The sequence below is a fragment of the Peromyscus maniculatus genome, chromosome 19, assembly GCF_049852395.1.
Source record: "Peromyscus maniculatus bairdii isolate BWxNUB_F1_BW_parent chromosome 19, HU_Pman_BW_mat_3.1, whole genome shotgun sequence".
NCBI lineage: Eukaryota > Metazoa > Chordata > Mammalia > Rodentia > Cricetidae > Peromyscus > Peromyscus maniculatus.
This window is the reverse complement of record NC_134870.1, coordinates 66,469,553-66,494,557: the sequence shown is the minus strand read 5'-3', so window position 1 is coordinate 66,494,557 and position 25,005 is coordinate 66,469,553. Positions and strand designations below refer to the sequence as shown.

Below are 25,005 nucleotides of genomic sequence, written 5' to 3'. Positions count from 1 at the left end.
AGGAACCTTCCCTTCAGACTACACACTTCTGATACCCCACACCCAACTACATCAACTTGGACAAAAACAAAGTTTCTTGATCTCTGTTAAATGTTTAGTCCTCTAAAACTTTAACCAAAATGCAGACTTTGAAAATTCAAAACAACCTATCATATAGGCTTCGTAGGCTAATTCTCGTCCCTACCATTTAAGTTCAAGCTACTTTGACTGTATCTGAAAAATGTAAATTTAATGGTTATAAAGGACCACAGAATTCTTCCAAGAATTATTTGACCTCCCTGAGAAAATTGGTAGAAAACACACTCCAAGCTTTTCTAATCGACACTCATCTCAAGAAACATACACTGATGAATAGACTAGAGAGGGTCACAGAAAACAGCACAAACCTTGTGTGTTCTTAAAGGACGTGACGGCTTGTCTGTAGGGGTTTGGTGTGTCTGGAGCGTCTGTCAGGTTCACCAGCACCAGCAGAAGCAGGAGACTCTGGTTGGCCAGAGGGGAAGTGAGTTCTGGAGAGGCAGCGGCTTTGCTGCCCGCCCCGCCTAGCGTAAAGACACTCCAGAGGCCAGCTGGAGGAGAGAACACAGAGTTAGGACTGCACACCAATGATGGCGAGCAGCTGTATGTTTATGCTTAAAACTTCAAAATACAGCTTTAGTTAACAACAAAACCAATTCGTTATTGACGATTCTCCTATAGACTGTCCACCAAAGAATGTATAATGTCTTACTAATGTGTCTCCGTGCTGAAATGAGATATCTTGAATATATGAGCTTACGGTATCATTACAATTATTTCCACCCGTTTGTTAGAAGTTTTAAAACATAACTCCTAGACATAGTAAAATTACATGTCAATTATATCCCTAGTGGACGGACAAAGCTGCTGTGGCACTCACTCGTTATAAATGTATGGTATAGTTAATGGGTGCTGGACGAGCTCTATTACAAAGAATCACAAGCCTTACTCCACTAAGGAAACAAGGACAGCAAATGGTGGCAGGGATAAGGGGGAACAGAGTCCGTACACTGCTGGTGGGGATGGGAATTAGTCCAAGCACCACGGCAGTCAGTATGGGACTGCACGGCCAAGCTCACCATTCTGGAGAGAACAAAGGACACCAGAGAGACACGCGCGCATCTCTTTACAGCGGGACTCAAGGCCAAGACATGGAATCAATAGAAAAACCGATAAAGAAAATGAGGTATCTCTAGACAGTGGAGTTAAACTCAGCCATGAAGAATAAGATAATATCACTTGCAGGAAAATGGATGCAAGCAGAGATCATCATATTAGGAAAAGAAGTCAGACTCAGAGAGACAAACACAGCATGCTTTCTCTTACTGAAGGATTCCAAGTTTTATATAGGTGTGGAAAAACCACAAATGTATATGGAACATGAGAGTAGAATTTAGATTGTTTGGGGGATGGATAAGAACAATGAGAAGGGGGAGGGAGAAAGGGCAGGGTATAGGGGTTGACTTGGTTGAAGTCCATGAAATACCTGTATATGAAAATGTCTTTATGAGATGCATCACTGTGTATAATAATATAAACCAACAAATGTTTACTTTCATTAAAGCTTTCTTATACCCAAGTACTAGGCAATGAAGAATAGACTTAGTTCCAGTTATAATAGTAACAGATAACTGTTCGGGAATACAAAGCCAGCGAGACGGCCCAGCAGGGAAAGGAAGGAATTGCTGCCAAGCCTGACGACTGAGTCTCATCTCTAGGCCCACAGAGTGGAGAGAACCAACTTGCATCAAGCTGTCCTCTGAACTCCACATAACCGTGTGTTCAGGTGCACACACATAAGTAAATAAGTGTAACAAATGTTCAACAATGACCCTAAAATAGACAAGATGTTTGGGCTGACAGCCACTAAACTTGACAAGGCCACGGGAAATCTGGATTGAAGTGGAAACATTTCTGAATAAGAAGATGTGGTGCTGCAGAAGTGTCAAGTCTGCCAATGGGAGAATCTAAAATTCAATTCAACATCTATACACATACTAACAGGAACTGACATGATACTGAGTAACACAGTGAAAATAAAACATTACTGCACAGAAAACAAGGAAGGGAGGAGACACTTCAGAGACTAGTCTCAGGAGGATGCTCCATTCACACGGCAACATTTCTCTGAAAGCCACAATCATTTAAAAAGATGGATTCTGCAGCAGAGTAGACAAAAGTATCAAATGAACTGATTTCGGTACATGGATCTGTGGGTCTTCGTGTGATATCAGGGAATAGTGGCTTTGTAAAAATAACTTGGAAATATTTCTTCAAACCAGGGAGAAAAAGATATAACAAAACTTATAAATGTCCCTGGAACACTAAAGTGTAATCACTTACCCACTGTTTAGTTAGAGAAGTATGTGTGTGGAAACCTGGTGTGGAAACCTAGTTAACTAGTCAGTGCTAGTGAAGTTATGGTTATTGGAGGAGAATCTACAACCACTAATATACTAAAACAGCATAATCCCTAACAACAATCTATAAATATTTGTCCTTATCCCACAGACAAGTGTAGTCTTCATCCTTCATCAAGGAAACTTTTATTTGGAACAGATGGAAACCACTACAGAAAACCACAGCCAATCAAAATGCAGAGCTGTGGAGCCCAGCCCATCAGATACCTCTAAAGAACGTTCCCACACCTAAGGTTCAGGAATCAGTGTGGAAGTGGGAGACAGAAAGACTGTAAGAGCCAGAGGATCAAGGAGTTTGCTGCTAGATCATGTCTCCTAGTTTATCAGAAGCTATACCCATAAAGTCTTACCAACATGATCACCCACCATGAACTGAACAGGACAACAGCCATGGACAAGTCAAGATAGAGAGGGAAAAGCCCACGAGGCCTCAGCCCGACACAAAGAACTAGAACACTGGGGAAGGCTGGCAGCAGGAGAGGTGCTGTTCCTCAGGGAAGAGCATGCCAATTGATTGGCCAATGCCAAACAGTCAGCCCTGAAAACATGCATACAAGTCACAGTGTACAGACTGAGCAGGTTACATTGGGAATATGTGTATATACATATATGCATCCAATAACAATTAGTGAAAAGAGAGGCCATGAATTTGAAGGAGAGCAGGGAGGGTATATGGGAGGGTTTGGAGGGAGAAAAAGGAAGGGAGAAATCTAATTATATTATACTCTTAAAAATAAAGCAACTTGCAGGAAAACTGAGTAATCTTAAAAATTATCACCCAAGCTACTTATCTGTGTGTGTGTGTGTGTGTGTGTGTGTGTGTGTGTGTGTGTGTTTTCCTGGCAGAAATCACCATGAAGAATAAAATGTGCTGTGGATATCACTCTATATGAATAAAACACTGATGGCCAGTGACCAGGCAGGAAGTATAGGCGGGACAAAGAGAGAGGAGAATTGGGAAAACAGGAAGAAGGAAGAGAGACACTGCAGCCATGGCCAGGAGAAGCAGCATGTAAAGACGCCGGTAAGCCACCAGCCACGTGGCAAGGTATAGATTTATAGAAATGGGTTAATTTAAGATATAAGAACAGTTAGCAAGAAGCCTGCCACGGTCATACAGTTTGTATGCAATATAAGTCTCTGTGTTTACTTGGTTGGCTTTGAGCAAGATTTGTCCTGACTGTGGGCAAGGCAGGAAAACTCTAGCTACAAAAATGGGACTGCATGGAATTAAAAGAGGGGTTTTAGGAAGAAGTCAAAGTGGTTTCCTTTGCAAACAATGGTATGCCACACAGAAAACTCTTACAATTAATTAACACTCGCAGCCAAGCAGCAGGATACAAAGTTAGCACACAAAATCTATACTGTCCTTATGCACCAACCACATGGTAAAGAATAAAACAGAGAAACAATCACTTCAGCATTATCATAAAAAAAAAAAAACCTTGGAATAAACCTAACCGAAGAAGTGAACGACCTCTGTAACAAAACTTTAAAATACTCCAGACAGAAATGGAAGAAGACACTAGAAGATGGAACGATCCCTCGTGCACAGGGAGTGGAATATCAACCATGTGGAAATGGCTGTCTTTTTAGAAACATAAAAGACCTCAGACAGCCAAAGAAACTCCAAGCAAAGAGTAATGCCGGAGGGCACCCTGATTACAATTTGTACTACGGAGACACAGTAATAGAAACTGGATACTGGCACAAAAACACACTGGAAGATCAATGGAACAGAACAGAAGGCCAAGGCGTAAACGCATACAGCTACAGACACTTAATTTAAAAATGATTTCCTCTATTATTGGTTTGTTTGTGTCTGTCAGTCTGACTGTTAGTATGCGCATGCAAGTGCATGTGTGCATGCAGGTGTCTGTGGAGGCCAGAGAGGGCACCAGATCCCCTGAAACTGGAGTACCACCATCCCTGATTTCAAGGTGTGTCACACAGCTACAGTAGGAAAGACAGTAACAAGCCAACAACATGATGTTGGCCTAAAACAGACATGTTGACCAATGGGACCAATGAAGACCCACACATAATTCTACACACCTACGGACATTTGATTTTTAACAAAGAAAGCAAAATTCCATACTACAGAAAAGACTGCATATCCAACAAATGGTGCTCATCAAATGTAACAGATGGGTACACGCAAAAGAATGAAAATACATACATATCTATCACCCTGTACAAAACTCAATTTCAAGCAGGTCAAGGACCTCAACATAAAACTAGATATTTTGAGCCCGACAGAAGAGAAAGTGAGGACTAGCCTTGAACTCATTGGCACAGGAAAAGATTTGCTGAACAGAACACCAATAGCACAGGCACTAAAAACAACAATAGGTGGGATCTCAGGAAACCGAAAAGCTGTTGTGTAACAAAGGACACCATCATTTGAACAAAGTGGCAGGAAGGCTACAGAATAGGAAAAGATCTTTACCAATTACATATCCAATAAAGGGTTAATCTCTAAAGTATATAAAGAACAACAACAACAAAACAGACATAAAAAAAACAATTAAAATTGGGTAAATTTTTAAACAGAATTCTCAAAAGATTAAACTCCAGCGACTGAGAAGCACTTAAAAGAACTGTTAACAGCTTTAGCCACCAGAGAAATACAAATTAAAACTACTTGGAGATTTCATCTTACACCAGTTAGAAAAGCCAAGGTCCATATGAAGGTGATCGAAGTAAAACTGTCTAATAATAGGGGAGACAATGCCTTCTAGACATCATGACACCGAGTGAAACTTCCACTGCCAGAAAAATGTTGTCCAAATGAATCCCACGGAATCCCCCAAACATCACAGGCTCTATTGCTGAAGATCACACTTACGTCATCAAACACAGAGATGTCAAGCCAGTACCTAAGTGTAGAAGCTTCACCCCTATTGACCAGTATTAATGGTGTTGAAGGTACTCTGCATGCTACTGGAAGAGAAAGGTCGTTTTACACAGCACCGTGGTACAAACCCTGCAACCTACAAACAACAGTGACCTTCCCCAAAGATATACTGGTGCAACAATTGCACAAACGTACAGAAGTAACCCATCACTTTTTGATTGGATCCAAAGGCCTCTGCATGAGATGGAACCCATATTTGACATTACTCAAGTGGCAAGAACCTGAAACTAGGTACGGCCTGGGCCTGGGGGGAAAACCTGACCCTACTATTCTGCTGAAGAAACATAACAATGAAAAGACTCCTAAAGACATACTATACAAACAGATCCGTGCCTCATTGAAAACACATCAGAGAATCTTCTTGCACAGACTCACAACAGAACAATGTGCAGACAGCGACAGACTTTAGAGCACTCTGTCCTAACCGGGATATATTCATCAAAGCCCTCAAGGCTGAGGGAGCTATGCAGAAGAAAAGGTGGAAAGATTCTAAGAGCTGGAGGTGGTAGATGATAGAACTCCAAGGAAAGTCTCTTCCAGACACAACAGGACCAACACACATGTGAAATGGACCGTGACAGTGCACACAAGACCTGTGCAGATTCAAGCCAGACAGGGTCCCAGCACTGGGAGGGGAAGTGAATCCTGGGTCTTACCCCTAACCAAGGAGCTATCTTTAATTGACACCAATGGGCAAAGGGGAATCAGCTTTCTCCAGCGGAGTGTCATTGGGTATATCAGACTCCAGGGCAGACCCCAGGCTCAGGAGTATTGTCCAGCACAAAACTAACCCAGTGGTTTATTTGAGGCCTTTTGTTTTGTTTTGGGCATTTTTTTTTTCTTATTGGTTTTTTGCTCCTTTGTTTTGATTTTTATTTGTGTGGGGTGTTTTGGTTTTAAGTTTTTTTTGTTTTTGTGAGGAGGTGAAGAAGTAATATAAAGTTGGGTGGGTACAGAGGTGGGGGGGGGGAATTTGGAAAGAGTTGGGAGAAAGGAAAATATGTTCAAAAATTTTATGTTAAAAATGTGAAAAAAATATTAAAAACAACAGAATTTAGACTTGTTGGTATATCATTATGTGGGACATGGAAAACCCTCATTCAAATATCACTGAGTAAAAAAGGCCAATCACAAAACAACACTTGTCTACAATAACAAGTCCCACATTTGTGCATGTGATATGTGCCAGGGTCACTGCTGAGCTGGTCACACCAGGTCACGGAGAAGGGTGCAGAGGAAGGTCATTTCCAGTCACTGGCTTTCTAGAGTATCACTCAAAACACAGACGTATTCTAAGGGAACTTAGCAATTACCAATCAGCAAGGATGGCAGCAGGAGGGGGGAAATTCCTGGTCGCCAACTCAGAAAATGTGATGCAATACACGGTGGAACTGAGGATACGGCCCGGGGTTTTTACTTAAACAAACAAGTTTTAAAAAGGAGGAAAGGAGGCAGGGAAGGGGGAGGGGAAGACTTGGCAGAAGTTGGGGAGGAAGATGTGGGAGAAGGGGATGGAGTCAGGGAGAGTGTGCTGGCTGCTTTTATGTCAATCTGACATACAGCTAGAGTCATCAGAAAGGAAGGAACCCCCACTGAGAAAATGTCTCCCAAAGAGCTGGCTATAAGCAAGCCCGTAGGGCATTTTCTTAATTAGTGATCAACGGCGGAGGGCCCAGCCCATTGTGGGTGGTGCCATCCCTGGGCTGGTGGTCCTGGGTTCTTTTTAAAAAATTATTTATTTATTTTTATTCTGTGTGCATTGGTGTTTTGCCTGCATGTATGTCTGTGTGAGGGTGTCAGATCTTGGAGTTACAGACAGTTGTGAGCAGCCATGTGGGTGCTGGGAATTGAACCCGAGTCCTCTGGAAGACTAGTCAATGCTCTTAACTGTTGAGTCATCTCTCCAGCCCAGTCCTATAAGAAAGCAGACTGAGTAAGGCCCGGGAAGCAAGCCAGTAAGCAGCACCCCTCCATGGCTTCTACCTCAGCTCTTGTCTCCAGGTTCCTGCCCTGTTTGAGTTCCTGTCCTGATTTCCTTCAGCGATGAACAACAATATGAAAGTATAAGCCAAATAAACCCTTTCTTCCCCAATCTGCTCTTTGATTATGGTGTTTGATCTCTGCAGTAGAAACCCTAAGACAGAGGGAAAGCAGGGGAGGCTGGCTGGTGATTTGGGAGGTAAGTCACCAACAGAGGCTGGAGAGATAGCTCAGAGGTTAGAGCACTTTCTGCTCTTACAGAACATCAGGGTTCAGTCCATCAACTCTATGAAGACACACAACTGTCTGTAATTCTAGATTCAAGGGTCTGACACCCTTTTCTGGCCTCCATGAATACCAGACACAAGCATGGTGTAAATACATATATGCAGACAAAAAATCCATACACACGGTATAAAATAAAGCTTTAAAAAAAAAACAACACTAGCAAGCTGGGCAGTGGTGTGCACACCTTTAACCCTACACTTGGGAGGTGGAGGCAGAGGCAGGCAGATCTCTGAGTTCAAGGACAACCTGGTCTATAGAGCAAGTTCTAGGACAGCCAGGGCTACAGCTTGTCTGGGTGGGTGGGTGGGGGGTGATGACAAAAACCCACTAACATGTTATCATTGATTCTATCTATGTGATATAAGTAAGTGATTTCGTACCTTTATCTTTGTACATGTCTATGATTAAAGTTACTTATTACAAGGGGCAGAGATTACACCATTAACAAATCCTTGGAATATTGTATAGCAAAACAAGCAATTGATAAACTTTATTTCTCTAAACTTGGTATGGCAAGCAATTTTAATCCTTTTCACTATACACTGTTCGATGTAGAGATCTATTATTTTTTGTATTTTACACTTTGATGGAACATACAATATAAACTATCTCTTATTATGCCCGTTGAGGGCAAGAGAGATGGCTCGGCAGGTAAGAGCACTTATTCTCTCAGAGGACCCGGGTTTGATGCCCTGCACCCATGTGGCAGCTCATAACTGCCTGTATGTAACTGCAGTTCAAGGGATCAGATGCCCTCTTCTGACCTCCACAGGCAGCGAGCATGAATGTGGTGCACATACACACAGGCAATACTCACATACGTGCATCTAAAATTTTATGTTGATATAAATATTACATGATATGTATGCCATTTCTTACCAAGTTGTGGTCATATACATCACAAACTTTTAGTTGTCTAAAGATTTAAACTATGCTTACGTGTGTGTATCAGCCTGTGACTGCGTGCACATGTCTGCAGGTGCCGCCGGGAGCCAGAGGGTGTTGGCTCACCCAGAGAAGTGTTACAGGCATTCGTGAGCCGCCTGACAGGGCTGCTTGGGACCGGACTGGGACTGACTGCTTAGCCATCTCTCCCGTCCCCTCTAACTTACTCCACAACTCATTTCAATGGTTCTAACTACTAACTTGTGACGATTTTTATGAGGGTGGTGCACAACCCCCACCCCCGAATTTCAGAGGTTCCAGGAGTGTGGAGGGAGCCTCCACCCACATTCCCGGTAAAGCCTCGGTGTCCGCAGAGAAAGCTGGGGCTCATCCAGAGCTCCCCCTCCGTTTACTGCAGGAGCATTTCTGATGAGTAGGGTACTCCCTAGTTCTCATTAGGAAATTTTGGGTAAAACTCATCCACTAACTGACAACCACAGATCACAAGTTTAATGTACTCCGAGCTTTGCTCTGTACCATTCATGACACAGCTGTAGGAAAAGTGGAGGGCCATGAGACGGTTCGGTGAATTTTACCCATGCTTACTGCCAAGCCTGACAGAGAGAGAAACACACAGAGAGACAGATATGTACATACACATACGTTGACACGCAGATAGACAAATAAATGTAGTTTTAAAAACTTTAATAGTAAAAAACTAAAACTACAGTCAGAAGCAAAACTATTTCTTCTTTGAAGCTAGTTGTTTACCTAAACCTATCTGTGAAGCTTAGGTCACTCCCGTCCACCCAGAGTTTGTCCCAAGACTGTTTGCCAATGTATTCACCACTGTTTGGACCAGGATTGTAGGCAGAGAAAACATAACTCAAAAATCCAACCCACAGCAAAAATAACTCCAAAGGCTCTCCAGGATAAAATGTAAGTGCTGTTTTCAGATTTCCCTCATAGCTGTCCATCTTCATTATAAGGAGAAACAAGCGAATTTTCCTGGGATGAACTGCACAAAGAAAATACATATTCTCTTCAGGATGGCTTCTTCACTCCCCCTTTCATACTTTCAAACTGTTCCCAGGAACCTGAGCTTCTTATAGAAGAGGGGACACGCACACACACAAACACACACACACACACACACACACACAGACATACACAGACACACACACACACTCCACAATCCCTCTCTGCTTCCCATCTCTGGTAACCTGCACTCACAGCTCTCTCTCTCTCTCTCTCTCTCTCTCTCTCTCTCTCTCTCTCTCTCTCTCTCTCTCTCTCTCTCTCTCTCCCCCCCCCTCCCCTCCCTCTCTCCCTCTCCCCAGTCTCTGGTAACCTGCACTCACAGCTGCCTTTCCTCAGAGGGAGGAGGAGGTAGCCTGTCATTGCCCACATTGTCATTTGAACTGGCCCATGACATTGGACCATACTTCTTCCAAAAGTTCACTTTTTGTAGATCCAAGCCTCTGATCTATGACCCAAGAACCTTAATGGAATTGCATTTTCCTGTTGGCAAAGAGAAAAAGAGAAAATTCTCTTTACCAGAAAAATAAAGGAAAGTTACAGTATATTTCCTTCTGTTCGTAAGGCCAAATTAAGGAAGGTTCCCAGTGCTTTTTAATTATACTCCTTGGGTCTTCCAAATAAGCTCTGAAGTAAAATTAAGCTAACAAAAAGTAAAAAAGAATTCAAGTTAACTAAACAAGTAACTCCGGGGCTGGAGAGGCAGCTCAGCGGTTAGGAGCTCTCAGGGTTCACTTCTGAGCCCCCCCAACTCACAACTGCCCCTAACTCCAGTTCCAGATCTAACACACTCTTCTGGCCTCTGTGGGTACACACACACACACACACACACACACACACACACACACACACACACACACAGAAAGAGAGAGAGAGAGAGAGATACACACACTCACAGACACACAAACATATGAAAGGAAGAAAATAAATCTTTAAAAAAGGAATCTATTATTGATACCATTTTTAAAGTTTTAACTCAAATATATATACTCTCATGCAAATGTGATGCACACACAAAGCATGACAAACTGAAACATTGTGAATGTAATAACCATTAAGGAAAAGGGGATCTTTCACTTAAAAAGCATTGAGTTTGGCAGCTACCGGGTAAGAGGTAGCCTGGGAGCTGCCTCTGTGGATCCGTGAAGAAGTGTCGCCACGAGTAAAAACAGGCAGTATTCCAAAAGAAAAAAAAGCACTGGAAATTCACCAGAGGGGCGAGAGGGAAAATATGATGGGCAAAGAGCAAAAAGAAGCAAGGCACACCCAACGCAGCTCCAGCTGGACGGCTCCACGGTGGGGGTCAAGGAAGCACAGACTTCATCCCCAGGGCCAGCCGGGAGACCCTGGAGAAGTCACTAACAGTCCCAGTCCCAGCACGGGCCCACAGTTCTCACAGACCTCAAATCGAGTTGCAGGCGGAGCTGAAGCCGTACCTCCTGGAGGTGAGGAGGGATGGGTGAGCAGACCAGAGGAGTTCCCTGAATCAGTGAGCGGCAGCTGAGTGCCATCTTGAGAGGAAATCTATTACTCGCAACTGAGCTGCCCTGGGGCCCGACAGAGGAACAATCATAAATCAGAGTCGCACAGCCGCAGGTGAAAATGGGCCCGGGGAGGCAGCCGAGGAAGCAAAGCCTGATGGGGAGAAAGGTGCACGTGGCAGGAGGGTCACAAGGAAGTATGCAGCCACGGGAGGCCTGCACTCAGGGCCGGTGGGTCAGGCTCGGGAAAGGCCATCTCCAGGAGGTGACTGCAGGGTCTGAGACCTCGGAAGCTCCAGGAGACTCCTGGACTTCCACAGCCTGCTACCTCCAGGGAGGAAATCAGTGCACAGGAGGTTCTGATGGTGAAGACAGTTACAGAGAGCTGCCTGTCTACGCAGTGCTAGCACTCCTGGCTCACTTGGAAACACTGCTCAGAGGGATGTGTGGTTGTTTGAATGAGAGGCTGGTCTCTCACAGTTTGGGCCCCAGACAGACAGGGCAGGATTAGGAGGTGTGGCCTTGCTGGGGGAAGAAGGTCACTGGGGTGGACTCTGATAGTTCACATACTTGAGTCATTCTGAGGTGGCGCTCTCCGCTTCCTGTTTGTGGTTGAGACGTGAACACTCGGCTCTCGGTTTCCAGCACTGGTCACCACGTGTGCCTGCTGCCACACTTCCCCACGGCGACAGTGATGGCCTCTTAGCTCTGAGTTGCCTTGGTCATTGTGTTTTAATACAGCAGTGGGAAGGTAACCAGGACAGAAGCAGGTCCTGAGACAGGCCCGCTGCTGGGACGAGCCTGACCATGTTGTCGTCAGAATGCGGAAGGCTTTGGCACTGTGGACTAGAGAAACAGCTGAATGCTGTGCGAAGAACTTAGTGAGCCATCCTGATAGGCGCTTGAGACAATGGTGCCAAGAGCTCTGTAGACCCTGGAGGCCCAGCTCATGGGGTTTCAGAGGGAAACAATGTTAGCAAGTAGGTTAAAGATGGTGATACTTTGGCAAAGAATATGGCTGCTTTCTGACCTTGTCCCAAAGAACTTGCCTAAAGCTAAATATGCCTAATTTCTTTGGCAGAGGAGATGTCAAGACAGCTTAATACTGACTCTGCTGCATGGTTCTTAGTAATCCCCCTCGTGCAGGTCTGCAATGAAAAGGAGCAAGTGGGGCAGAAAGAAATACAGACTCTAGTTTGAAGAGGAAAACAGCAGCAGGGCTTATACTGAAGGAAAGGAGGAGATGAGACCAGCATGAAAAGCAGAGACCGTAATTATTTTTGGTCTCATTATCTAACAGCCAAAATTCAGATATAAATCAAATACACATTGCAACATAAAGAATGAATAAGATTTGAATGGTCTCAAACTGGGGTAATACATTGCAATAAAAAATAAAAAATGAAGGGACTATGCTTCACCCAAAGTGTGGATTTTACAAATAAACAGAAGAAAGGACAAATACAAAATGCATCCATATGAGTCTGTGAACATAAAGCGCAAACATGGGCAAAACTAATCTGCAGTATCAGGTTACTGGGAGGAAGAAGGATATAGAACAAGAGCTTCATATGCATGTGTAAAGACGTCGTGATGAAGCCCAATTCTTTGTATGTTCATTAAAATAAATAACAAGAGCTTTAGAAGTAAGGATTGTGGTTTATTTGCTGGTGGAAAGAAAAATCATTAGGAAAACGAGTAAGAAAAGATTATGAGTACACTAGAACCATTTGATTTAACTTTGTATGTTCATTTTATGATAATTAACTGAGCTAAATATTAAGTTGCCTGTATTCTCATTCATGTGTTACACTTAAAAAAGTCTTTCCCTGTTTAACATCCTTAACCATTAGGGAAATACAAATCAAAACAACTCTGAAATTCCGTTTTACACCTGTCAGAATGGCTAAGATTAAAACCACAAATGACAGCTCATGCTGGAGAGGATGTGGAGCAAGGGGAACACTCCTCCATTGTTGGTAGGAGTGCAAACTTGTACAGCCACTCTGGAAATCAGTATGGCGGTTTCTCAGAAAATTGGGAATCACTCTACCTCAAGACCCAGCTATACTACTCTTGGGAATATAACCAAGGGATGCTCAATCATACCACAAGGACACTTGTGTTGCAAGAATCTTAAATGGTCTTCAATTTAAAAAAAAAAAAAAAAAAAAAAAAAAAAAAAAAAAAAAAAAAACCAAACCCAGAGCCAGATATTTGGGGTAAATGCTGAAAGATCAGAGAGACAAAGTGATAAGAGAAACTTCTCACCACTACCGAATCCTCATGCTGAATCAAAGGCAAGATCCTATCTATCTCCACCAATCCTCAGGCGGAATGGAAGGTGAGATCCTATCTCCACGAACCCTCTGACTGAAAGCCTCTGATCCTCCACTGAAAGGGCTCTAGTTCCTTATATGCCTTTATCCGCCCAGTCATCACTTCCTTCCTAGTGCTGGGATTAATGGTGTGTGTGCTTCCATCAAAGGAATGAGATCTCAAGTACTAGTATTAAAGGTATGTGCCACCACTGCCTTGCCTCTATATTGAATCTGTTCTCTGATCTTCAGGCAAGCTTTATATGATACACAACATATCACCACACACTTCCTTAACTCTTTTCATAGCAGCTTTATTCATAATAGCCAGAAACTAGATGTCCTCAACCGACGAATGGATAAAGAAAATGTGGTACACTTACACTGATCAGTAAGAACGGGTTCCCTGTGAGACCACTGTGGGCAAAGGTAGGAGGATCCCTGAGTAACTATTGCTCCCTGGCTTAAAGGGACATTCTGAGAAAGAAGGCTGGAGTTTCTTCCAAAGCATTTCCACTATGCTGGTAACAGCCAGAGGCCAGCCTACGTTGTGGAGGGTGCTGTACCAGGCCTTAACAAAGGCAGCTGCCATGCCATTGCTTCCAGAAGGCAGAAGTAAGAAGAGGCCTGAGAGGCCCTGAGAACTAGAAGCTCTGAAATGGGAAGATGCGAATAGACACTTGAAAAAGAAAATTTAAAAGTAATGAATTCAGAGGTTACCAAGACATGAACAATCAGAAAATGAAAGGAATGTGTAGTAAATGAGTGATGTGGAAGAGAGTGAATGTGAGGCTTAGGAAGGCCCTAAAAGTGCTCACGGGATTGAAAACCTACCCTGAGAGCACTCAATTCAACAAGCAGGTTCATACGCAGACACCACCAGGGTGGGTGAGGAGGCTTGTCTCTTATCCGAGGATCACGGAAGCAGAAAGCATCATCACCAAGGCTGACGGTGGCACCCGCCCTCAGTCCATCTGTCAGAAAGTCATTGCTGGGTGGTACCCCAGGTTTCCTGAGAGAAGAGTGGGAGCCCCGCCACGCACGGGGAGGGTGGCGTTCCCCTCCTTCCTTCTCTTTCAGCATAAAGAAACACACCGCGGTTGAGTGAGTTTGTAATGCTGCCCAGGCTTAACCGGCTCTCACAAAAATCTACCTAAAAACAATGGAACCACACAATTTTTCTAAAAATGTCTCACACCGAAATCAAAGATTTTAAAAGGTTAGTCATTTAAGTACAAGTGAACACAGGGCACAAGAGACTGCAGGGCTGACCCTCTGGCTACCAATGAGGGCTCCTTGTCCTCTTTCTTATCAGCTAAAAACAAAGAAAATATGATCAGTTCTGTTTCCCATCCGTTTCCAAGACCTCAAACTAGACTTAGCCACCTTTATTAACAAGAAGCAGTCCTGCATGGCAGGGCTTCTCCGGACACAAACGACACTAAAAAGTCACCACAATCAGCGAGCACTTAAAAACTTATTGTTTTTGCTAATATTTTATATCAAAAGATGGTTTGATTGTTAATAGCACCATTTTAAATACTTTGAAAAAACGTCATCATGCATGTCTTATATATCAGCATAATAGAGCACTACAAAGTTTATAAACCATTCACTTAAATCAGAGGTTAGCTTTAAAAGATTACGTTGATGGCATAGATAATCGATAAAGGTCAAAGACCACCACACTCAAGGGACCAGGTTGGGGATAGTGAGCAGAAAGAAGGAAAGTTAAGGTGAAGATGAACAGCGGCCTGACAGCTAATGATGACCCCCACAAATTACCAAAGACGCTCCCCAAACATTAGCATTCTCCCAGCTTGGCAGGCAAAGCATTCAAATCCATAGAGGTTGTGCTCTTACTCACACAACAGCACCCTGCAGACCTGCACTCATGTTCAGACTCTAAAGTAGGTGCCCTCAGCTACGATCCTCCCTCCGGGCCCTTCCTGCTCCACAGCACAGGACCCACCCCAGTGGGCATTTACAACAGTGTGACGCCCACCACAGAGGAGATCTTCAGCTCCTGGCCTTCAGCAGTCCTGAACTCAATCTGTCTGCGACAGGGAAGAACAGTTTGTGGTTTAGCACATAGCTAGTCCCAAAGTGTCTTTGCAGACTCCTTCCCCACATCCGAAAGGAAAGGGCGACTCCTCAAGAAGACGCAAGTGGCTTGTTCTTTTCGTTGGCCCCCCATCTGCCCACTGTGGCTCTGCATCTGTGTTTCTTGATTTCACCTAATCAACAGATCTTACCAGGCATTCTGCCCCTTTGTGCTTCATTCCTTCAATTAGCACTTACTAAATTATCCACGTGTAGGTCTTGCTCAGACTGTTCCATGATATAATAAATTGCCGACACTATAGTCAAGATGCCTATAATTTTAAAAAGTATTATACATATATGGGTATTCTGTATGTATGTATGTCTGTATGTCTGTGCCCTGAAACTGGAGTTCCAGATGACTGTGAGCCACCTTGTGGATGCTGAGAATCAAACCTGGGTCCTTTGGAAGAGCAGCAAGTGATCTTAACCACTGAGCTATATCTCTCAAACCCCACGGTGCCTAGAATTTTGAAGAATAAATACAGAAAGTAATGCCACTATAGCAAAACAGCAAGTCATAGTAAGCTCGATCTCTGCCTAAGAGTGTTCCTCAGAGAGCTGCTTGTGACCTAGTGTGGGCAGGGCGGGGGGGGGGGGGGGGGGGGGGAGATCTGCAAGTGCCCCCACCCCCCACCCCCACCCAGATGTACCTGGACTTTCAGCTACAGCTGTGCATGACAGAAGGGAAGAAAGGAGGGGCAGTTTACAGTGCCTGAACAACCTGAAGGACAAGCAGGCCACAGACTCAAGTCCCGTTTCACTCTTCTGTAAACGAATGGCACAGAGGTGTGTAACGTTAATGTTAACCTGTGATCCATGCTGACCTATACTAAGTTACTGAACAAATTGTAGCATGCTGTATTTTGTTTTCATAACTCTCCAGGAAAATTATCATTTTGCAGGAGGCCCTAAGTCTTCTAGCTGCAGAAAGCCAGGCTGCTGTGGAACTGACTGCATGGATATGTACATACAGACCTGTGGACATAACCCTGGCACCGGGCATTTCTGCAGTAGGAGGGGGAGCTGTTATTGGCACACTATCCATTTGCTTTTGAATTGGTCATGGTCCTCAAATGATGCATCTCTAGCTTTTTAATGTATAAATCTGCTAAGCGAGTTTAAACATGATAAATGAAGGTGGCTGTGGGTTTTCTGGCCAACCTACAAGAATATAGTGATTCATAACTGGTAAGGCCAGGTCTTCTTCCACTAGACAACATATCCGACCACAAGACAAGACAGGCTCCCAGAGGTCTGCATACTTCCCTGGCTAAGAGATCAACAACCCCAAGACAAACTGTCATATACTAGAACTGCACTTATTATTCACTCTCCCCTGAAAGACCACCCCCTTCTGCCTTATCTTCCCATTTACCTGGATCAACAGAGGCCTAAGGTACATCACACCGGCACTCAGAGCCATATGGCATGAACATGCCCCACACATCTCCCCATCTCGGCCTTTTGATGCCTTCTGAGACACACATCTTTCACCAGAAACCCTTGTACTTTCCACCCCTGTTTCTTTGAGACCTGAGTGTCTCCTGAAAGGCCCCCAAAGACAGTTCTTTCTCAGAAGCCCTCTCAGGAAGTGAAGTTTGCTCTCTCCCTCAGGCAGATTTGACACAACTACTTGTGAATCCCATCAGACTACCCTACCCATCCCTGCTCAGTCACTGACAGACCAGCACCCCTGCTCAGTCAGCACTACGTACGTCACTGTCTTCCCCTCCACACTACCTGTCCTCATTTCAAAGACTTCAACACACCCTCAAACAGCTCACCCCAAATGTGGCCCTGGTCCTCCATCTATTTCGGCAACCCCACGGCCACAGGCCGCCTACACACACGGCTTACTAACAGCTGTACTTACACTACAGTTCTGAATCCAGGACTTCCTCTCTCTGATGACCACCTACCAGCAGCCGGGGTGTTTCTCTAGTCCCTGACTCAAATAATTTGGGGGCAAATGATTTAGCCCTGCTCATTTCTCCACTACCCATCACTAGCCTCACTGTGTTCTTCTCTCCTCAACCATCTAGGCCTCTCCAGCTCAGCATCAGATCTCCTTATGCATTCCCTTCCAAGTCTTCACTCTCTTTTGTGTCCATAATGTTTTCCTGGCAAAACTTGCACCCTGACTAAACGCAATACTCCATCTACATCCTATGTCCCATAGGAATTACACAAAGCTGAAGAACGAGCCGACAAACATCTGCTTACTCTACTTTAAGTGCCTCCTGCATTTCCACTGGGTCCCTGGCTCCAGGCCACTGATTCTCCTATTGCTCTCTCTCAACTTCCAAGCTAATCCAGGCTCAGTGGCGCTCACTTGTCTTAACCTGAATTTAAAGAGAACTTGCTCCTTTATGATCCACAGTCTCTGCACTCACTCTTATTATAAAAGAGGCAGGATATCCTTTCTTATCTTGGGCATCATTTCTTTATCAGTAACTATAAGCCCACAAAATGCAAGCATTTCACAAATGTCTCTAGATAATCTAAAGCACCCTATCTTTGCTGCCTATGTCCTGTGTGTTGGTCAGTTTTCTGTGACAAAAGGGAAGACTTCTCAGGGCTGAGTCACGGTCCCTCAAGCTGAGAGGACATGGAGGGAGGGAGGATCATGCCACAGTGTCAGAAGCAGGAGGAGCATTCCTGCACCTGTCGGCTTCCTTCCTCTTTCCACTTCATTCCGTCCAGGCCCCTAGGAGATGGTGCCATCCATGTTCAGGACAGGTCTTCCCCACCCGAGTGATCCCCTCTGGAGATGCCCTGTCAACACATCCAGGTGTCTCCCATTCAAACTGATAATCAGGATTAGCCATCACACTCTGACACCATTCTCCCCTTAGTCTACACTAATTAGCCTCTAGAACAACACTTCCCAACATACTTCACGGGTTTGTTGTTGTTGTTGTTAAGATTTATTGATTTTTATTTTTAAAAAAACATGAAGAATAGAATCGATGTTCTATTACATCTGACAGGGATTTCAGAAGTAAAGAAAATAGCAAAGAGAAAACACAAGAATTAAAATTTCAAGCCACAAAAGTTAACAGAAAGCAAATTTGGTGACATTACCCCCTCTAAGGTCACAAAACAAGCAGGCTTAAGTACAAGATTTGGGCTTCCAAAAATATATTACATCACTCTAAAATTAGAGGAAAAAGCAGCCAAGCGTGGTGGCTCAAGCCTGGGACTGCAGTGCTCAGAAGACTGCGGCAGAGAGGACCACTCCAAGTCGGGGCCTCTCAGCCCAGAGTGTGTTCCAGGCCAGCCAAGGGCTGGCTATACAGTGAGGCTGGAAGACAGACAGACAGACAGACAGACAGACACACACACACACACACAGACACACACCTCCAGCAGATCACACATATCCAGCTTCTTCAAATCAGAAGTATAAGTTCTTAGAGAGTCCATGACACGTCATTAACAATCAAAGCCATCCAACCAATATGGTACATTTTGTTGCAGCACTAATCGTTTACAAAGGCTTTCATGAAGTTAACAGTTAGGCGAGGTGGCACATACCTTTAATCCTAACACGCATGATGCAGGGGCAAGTGGATGTCTGTGAATTCCAGGCCAGCCAGAGCTACATAGTGAGACAGTTCCAGAAACCAAACTAAAACAAACAAAAAAACAGGAAGGAAGGAAGGAAGGGAGGGAGGGAGGGAGGGAGGGAGGGAGGGAGGGAGGGAGGGAGGGAGGGAGGGAGGGAGGGAGGAAGGGAGGAAGGGAGGAAGGGAGGAAGGGAGGAAGGGAGGAGGAAGGGGAGGGAAAGGGAAGGAAAGGGAAGGAAAGAAGGAAGGAAGGAAGGAAGGAAGGAAGGAAGGAAGGAAGGAAGGAAGGAAGGAAGGAAGGAGGAAGGGGAAGGAAAGGGAAGGAAAGAAGGGAGGAAAAAAGGGAGGAAAGGGAAGGAAAGAAGGGAAGGGGAGGAGAAGGGAAGGGAAGGGAGAGGAGGGGAGGGGAGGGGAGGGGAGGGGAGGGGAGGGGAGGGGAGGGGAGGAAACTAATAGAGTAACTAAACTTGCATATAATTATCTCTTTTGGGGAAAAGGGGGATGAGAGGTAAGACATTTGCCAAAGCAGAACGCAAGAACTTAGAAGTGTTCACTGGTTGCACATGATTTCTGCTCAGCTGTTCACTGTGAACAGCTCTCATGGTTTCCTCAAGAGTGGGTGGATTACAATGATGCTCATAATTCATTGTCTGTGAACAATGAAAAAAAGTCTGAATGGGAAGTGGGGGGTGGGGGTGGGGAGGTGGGAGGGGGGTGGGCGGTGCATGCCTTGTAGTCCCAGCACTTGGGAGGCAAAAGCAGGCAGGTTATCTGTGAGTTTGAAGCCTGTCTGGTCTACAGAGTGAGTTCCAGGACAGGCTCCAGTTATTGGGGGTGAATGCTGAAAGATCAGAGAAGCAGAACAAACCACAGCCATCTCACCTTGCCAATTCCTCAGCTGATCCTGTTTCCTCAGACTGGAAGCCTTTGTGTCCTCATCCAAATGGATCTCAGCTGAACTGCTGCTAAAAGCCTAAAAGCTTAACTAAGCTCTAGCTCCTCATCCACACACCTTAAATACCTTTCTGCTCCCTGCCATCACTTCCTGGGATTAAAGGCATGAGCCACCATGCCTGGCTGTTTCCAGTGTGGCTTTAAACTCACAGAGATCCCGATGGATCTCTGCCTCCCAAGTGACAGGATTAAAGGCGTGTGTGCCACCATTTTCTGGCCTCTATGTCTAGTGGTTGTTCTGTTCTCTGACCCCAGATAAGTTTATTAGGGTGCACAATATTTTGGGGAACACAATATCACCACAGAAAAAAAGAAAAGAAAGAGAAGAAAAAAGTCTGAGTAAACCACTGTTTTTGTGTCTTTCATTTATCCTGTGAAGAATATGACAAGGTACCAGGGAACTGAGAACAGCAGCCTAGGGAAGGTGGACTTGGTCCCGTCTCATCCCACTCTCTTCCACTGCGATACAGTTCTAATGAGGACTTCCACACACTTGCCATCCTAGAGAGGTATTCATCACACCCACGCTGCCATCTTGTCTTTTATTACCTAACTATCGGGACTGAGGAGAGCTGTGCAAAGGAGGCTGTGAGAAGCTGCAGTGCAGGTGTGTGCTCCTTCACAACACTCGAGTGTCAGGTAGCTCTCCTTTCGGCTTCTCTGTTATATGTGTGGGAGCCCATCAGAGTCCAGCTCCGACCTCTCGAAGGGTTCTTGTGGGGAGGAGAGGGGAATGAGGAAGTATTAGATAGAAATATAGACGGAGATGGAGAGAAAGACAGAGACATTCGATAGCTTTGAGAGGGCCCTGGGTCAATACCCAGTTGCTTTGAGATTTATTCCAAAGGGCTTTTTATACAATGCCAAGGGGAGAGACAAAAGACCTCCCCCTTCCAAGATCAAAGCACAACGTACAGCCAAGCGCAGACCCTTCCAAACACCCGGTAACCACGCCTGTGGCCAAATCATCCCATTATGCAGCCCTGCTGGGTAAAGCAAGCTCAGAGTCTCTGACCCTGAGAAAGGTCCCACTAGAGAGCCTCTGCAGACCCCACATATGTAGCTGCCACTCTTGGGGTCCGCATGGTCCATGATGTCTAAAGCAAGCACCAAGAACACCTTTACGTTCGAGTCAACAGGGAAGGACAAGCACAGGAACTCTCTTTAAAGATGCCCCTGCCACTTGGCCTGTGGCACTTCTACACACATCCCTTTGGCCAAAGAACAGGCTGCGCTTGGTTGCAAGAGAGACCCGCTTACGCTTTCTAAGCCTGGCACTCATGTCCTCAGCTAAAATGTGGGATATTACATGGGAGCGTGCAACTAGTCACTGTTACAAACAGCACATTCAAGAGAAAATTCTGTAGCAGCCCCAAAATATGCCCTCTTTACTTGAGATGAAGGACATACAGGTGGCTTTCATAACCTGTCCTTCCCCTCAACTGGTACAGGGGAGACCGCCCACGTTGACGACAAGCTATAGTAACTACCTGAGAACTGACTGAGGTACTAGGAGTACGAGTGCCTCTAAACGCCAGTAGCAGAGGTCAGAATGTGCTTCCAATCATAGAGAGACAAAAGGACCTCAGTGTGCAGCAGGAATCTGAGTCGGGAGCCGAACTCAATGAAGGTCAATAGTTTGGAATGCTACGGAGCAATCTTTGTACACTGTAAATATGTGTTACTCCAGTTCTTAATAAAAAGGTGACTGGTCCGTGGTTAGGCAGGATAAGGTTAGGCAGAAGAACTAGACTAAGAGAATGCTGGGGAGGAGGAGGAGAAGTCGGAGGAGACGCCATCAGACGCAGAGCGAGCAGGATGGGAAGTCTGTACGTGAGGTAAATGAGCCTCGAGGCAGCACAGAGATGAAAAGAAATGGGTTAATTTAAGTTATAAGAGCTAGCTAAAAACAAGCCTAAGCTTTCAGCCAAGCATTTATAATTAATATTAAGTCTCTGTGTGGTCATTTAGGAGCAGCTGCAGGGACACACAGAAAAGTCACCTACACTTGGACTGACTGCACCTTTCTTCACTGGTCCTCAAACTCCCCAACAGAGTGACAGAGTACCTTGTCATAATTCACTGCTTTCGTCACTCACTGTAAACTACGGTCAGGGAAAGTTGTTTCCTCCTTAATAAAACACTATTTCCAAGCCAGTGAGATGGCTCAGCAGGTAAAGGCACTTGAGGACCTCAGTTCAATTCCTGGAACTCACATAAGGGTAAAAGCAGGAAATCAACTCCACAGACTTTTCCTCTGACCTTTACATGCATGCCATGGCATGCACATTCACACACATCCTGTACACATGGTAATACTTTTTTAATTGAAGAAAAAAAGCAAATATTACAAGTTAATGATAATAATTTCTTTGATGTTGGCTTCTCTGTTGGTGGTAAACTTTGTCTTTTGTTGTTTGTGTTTTTCTATTTTGAGACAGGGTCTCATTATATGGCCCAGGTTGTGAACTCATGACCCTCCTGCCACCATCTCCCCAGTGCCAAGAATACAGGTTTGCATCACCACGCATGGCCTTACAAATGTATCTGCATCTCCACAAACCTATGAGCACGCTCTTGTAAGCAATACACCTAGTAGCTGGATTGCTGGACTAAAGGGCATAAATATACTCAATTTGATAAATAACAGACAGTTTTCTAAAGATGTTGTCCCTAGTGACACTCCCAAAATGAGTAAGATAACGTCTTTTATAATTTAACATTTGTCAGCAACTTCTAACTGTAAAGCAGATACACTGGAGGAAGGATGAATGAAGTAGCATATACAGCAGATACAATGGAGGAAGGGTGAATGGAGTGTAGCATATACAGCACAGATACACTGGAGGAAGGATGAATGGAGTGTAGCATATACAGCAGATACACTGGAGGAAGGATGAATGAAGTAGCATATACAGCAGATACAATGGAGGAAGGGTGAATGGGGTGTAGCATATACAGCAGATACACTGGAGGAAGGATGAATGGGGTGTAGCATATACAGCAGGTACAATGGAGGAAGGGTGAATGGGGTGTAGCATATACAGCAGATACACTGGAGGAAGGGTGAATGGGGTGTAGCATATACAGCAGATACACTGGAGGAAGGATGAATGGGGTGTAACACATACAGCAGATACACTGGAGGAAGGATGAATGGGGTGTAACACATACAGCAGATACACTGGAGGAAGGGATGATTCACATCCTGAGCATGCCAGCATAGTAAGAATCATCAATCACTGATTACTACTAGGACTACCGATACTTCTGATATCTTTGATTAAGTGAATCTTTGAAATATTTCTAATTCAAATTAAGTCAGCATCTATTAAATTCTCGGGCTAATTTGATAAACAGTCAAAAGCACACATAGGGACTTGCAGGAGAGTTTGGTCAACAAAGGGCTTTCTTTCCTTGCAAGCACAGGGCCCTGAGCTCCATCCCCAAACCACATAAAGGCTGGCATGGTGGCACACGCTTGGAATCCCAGCACAGACACAAAGGATCCCCGGGATGCACTAGCCAGCCAGTCTAGCCTAAGGTGTTCCTGAGGATGACATCCAAGGGTTTCCTCCAGCCTCCATACACACACACACACACACACACACACACACACACACACACACTCTTAAAAGAAGCAAATATAAAACCTCTCAGATGAGTTAGTTCCTAAGAAATGGTACCATGGCAACTGTTGTCAAGGTAAGTTCATTTAGGAAGGAAGAAATTTGAAATTTCTTGCGGAAATATCTATTTAACAATCAAATTTTCCTTTTTGTCACTGACAAATTTTGCACCACATAAAATAAAAAGCCAGTTGGACACAAAGAAAGAATGTGGCAGGCATATTCAATTTACTCAGTTTTTTAAAACTTTTTTTTATATGATTTAAAGTTTAAGCAAACCAAAATGATAGAAGTTCTGAGTTTTTACATTGTTATAAATGTCCCTAGGATTTTCTGATCACTGGTTATTTTTCTAATTAAACTTACTTTCATTACTATTTTTATGTCATTCTAATTATTTTAATTACTAAGCTCCACAGTGCTTCAGGACGTACAGCAAAAGTTATTTGCATAAGGGCAGATAATACATAGTTTTAGAGGAGATTTTATACACACTGTCTCTTTTATTCTTCACAAACCCTGAACAAAAGCTCTATTTATCAGTGTTAAATCAAGTAATGAGATCTTAACAGACAGGGACCAGAGCTGGAGAGGGGGTCAGGGGTCAGCAGCACTCGCTGCTCTTCTAGAGCAGCAGAGTTTGGTTCCCAGCACCCACACCTGGTGGCTCGCAACACCTGTTAACTCTAGCTCCAGGACATCCAACACTTCCTCTGGCTTATACATCACACACAAAAAGACACACAAATACATGTAGTTTTTCTAAGTCTCCTAGGCCTACCGTTTGATCTCAAGAGGATGCTCACAGCATGCAAACGTGCTGGTCTTTATAGCGTTCACGGGGAATGGAAGGCCTTTTTTTTTTTTCCTCTCACCTACTTATTTCTAAAAGAGGGCACCAAGGAACTTAACCAGCCTACATGGTGGGTTTCTATTTAAAACATCTCTGTGATTAAATTAAAACATCATTTAACCTGTAATTGTGCTTTGGTTTAATATCTAACTTATAATACTCATAATGGATTGATATTCAACAAAAACATTTTAAAGTAAAAAAAAGTATTTTAATGTCTTAAATGAAATACTTAATTTTTAAGACAATGAAAACAGGACTGTAGGAATTATTAAAAGTGATTTCAGAAAAAATCTCAGAGATCACTATCCCAACCTTCTCATTCAATGGGCAAGAAAACAAGAGTTAAGGCACTTTCTTGTAGTATTCTGTCAGCTAGTTAACAGATATAAATTTTAAAATTCAAGTTTGCTGACACTCAGCAAACTAATAACACCAAAGACACCTGCTATAACATGTAAATGAAAGAAAAATTTTAAACTGTATACAAATTTGTTTGGAAAAAAAAAACTGTCAGGTATGACCACTGTTTTAAAGAAAGTAATTAAT

At 44.1% G+C, this 25,005-nt stretch overlaps 1 protein-coding gene across 6 annotated transcripts in view; it reads right to left on the bottom strand.

Moving 5' to 3' along the window:
• The window catches only part of Dym (dymeclin), a 283,454-nt gene that overhangs the window by 195,631 nt on the left and 62,818 nt on the right, over positions 1-25,005 (bottom strand). For all 6 annotated transcript variants that reach the window (XM_076555514.1, XM_076555516.1, XM_015992663.3 and 3 more), the window contains exon 9: positions 387-569. In XM_076555514.1, coding sequence (XP_076411629.1) covers positions 387-569 — 183 coding nt within the window. The remainder of the gene's footprint in view (positions 1-386; positions 570-25,005) is intronic.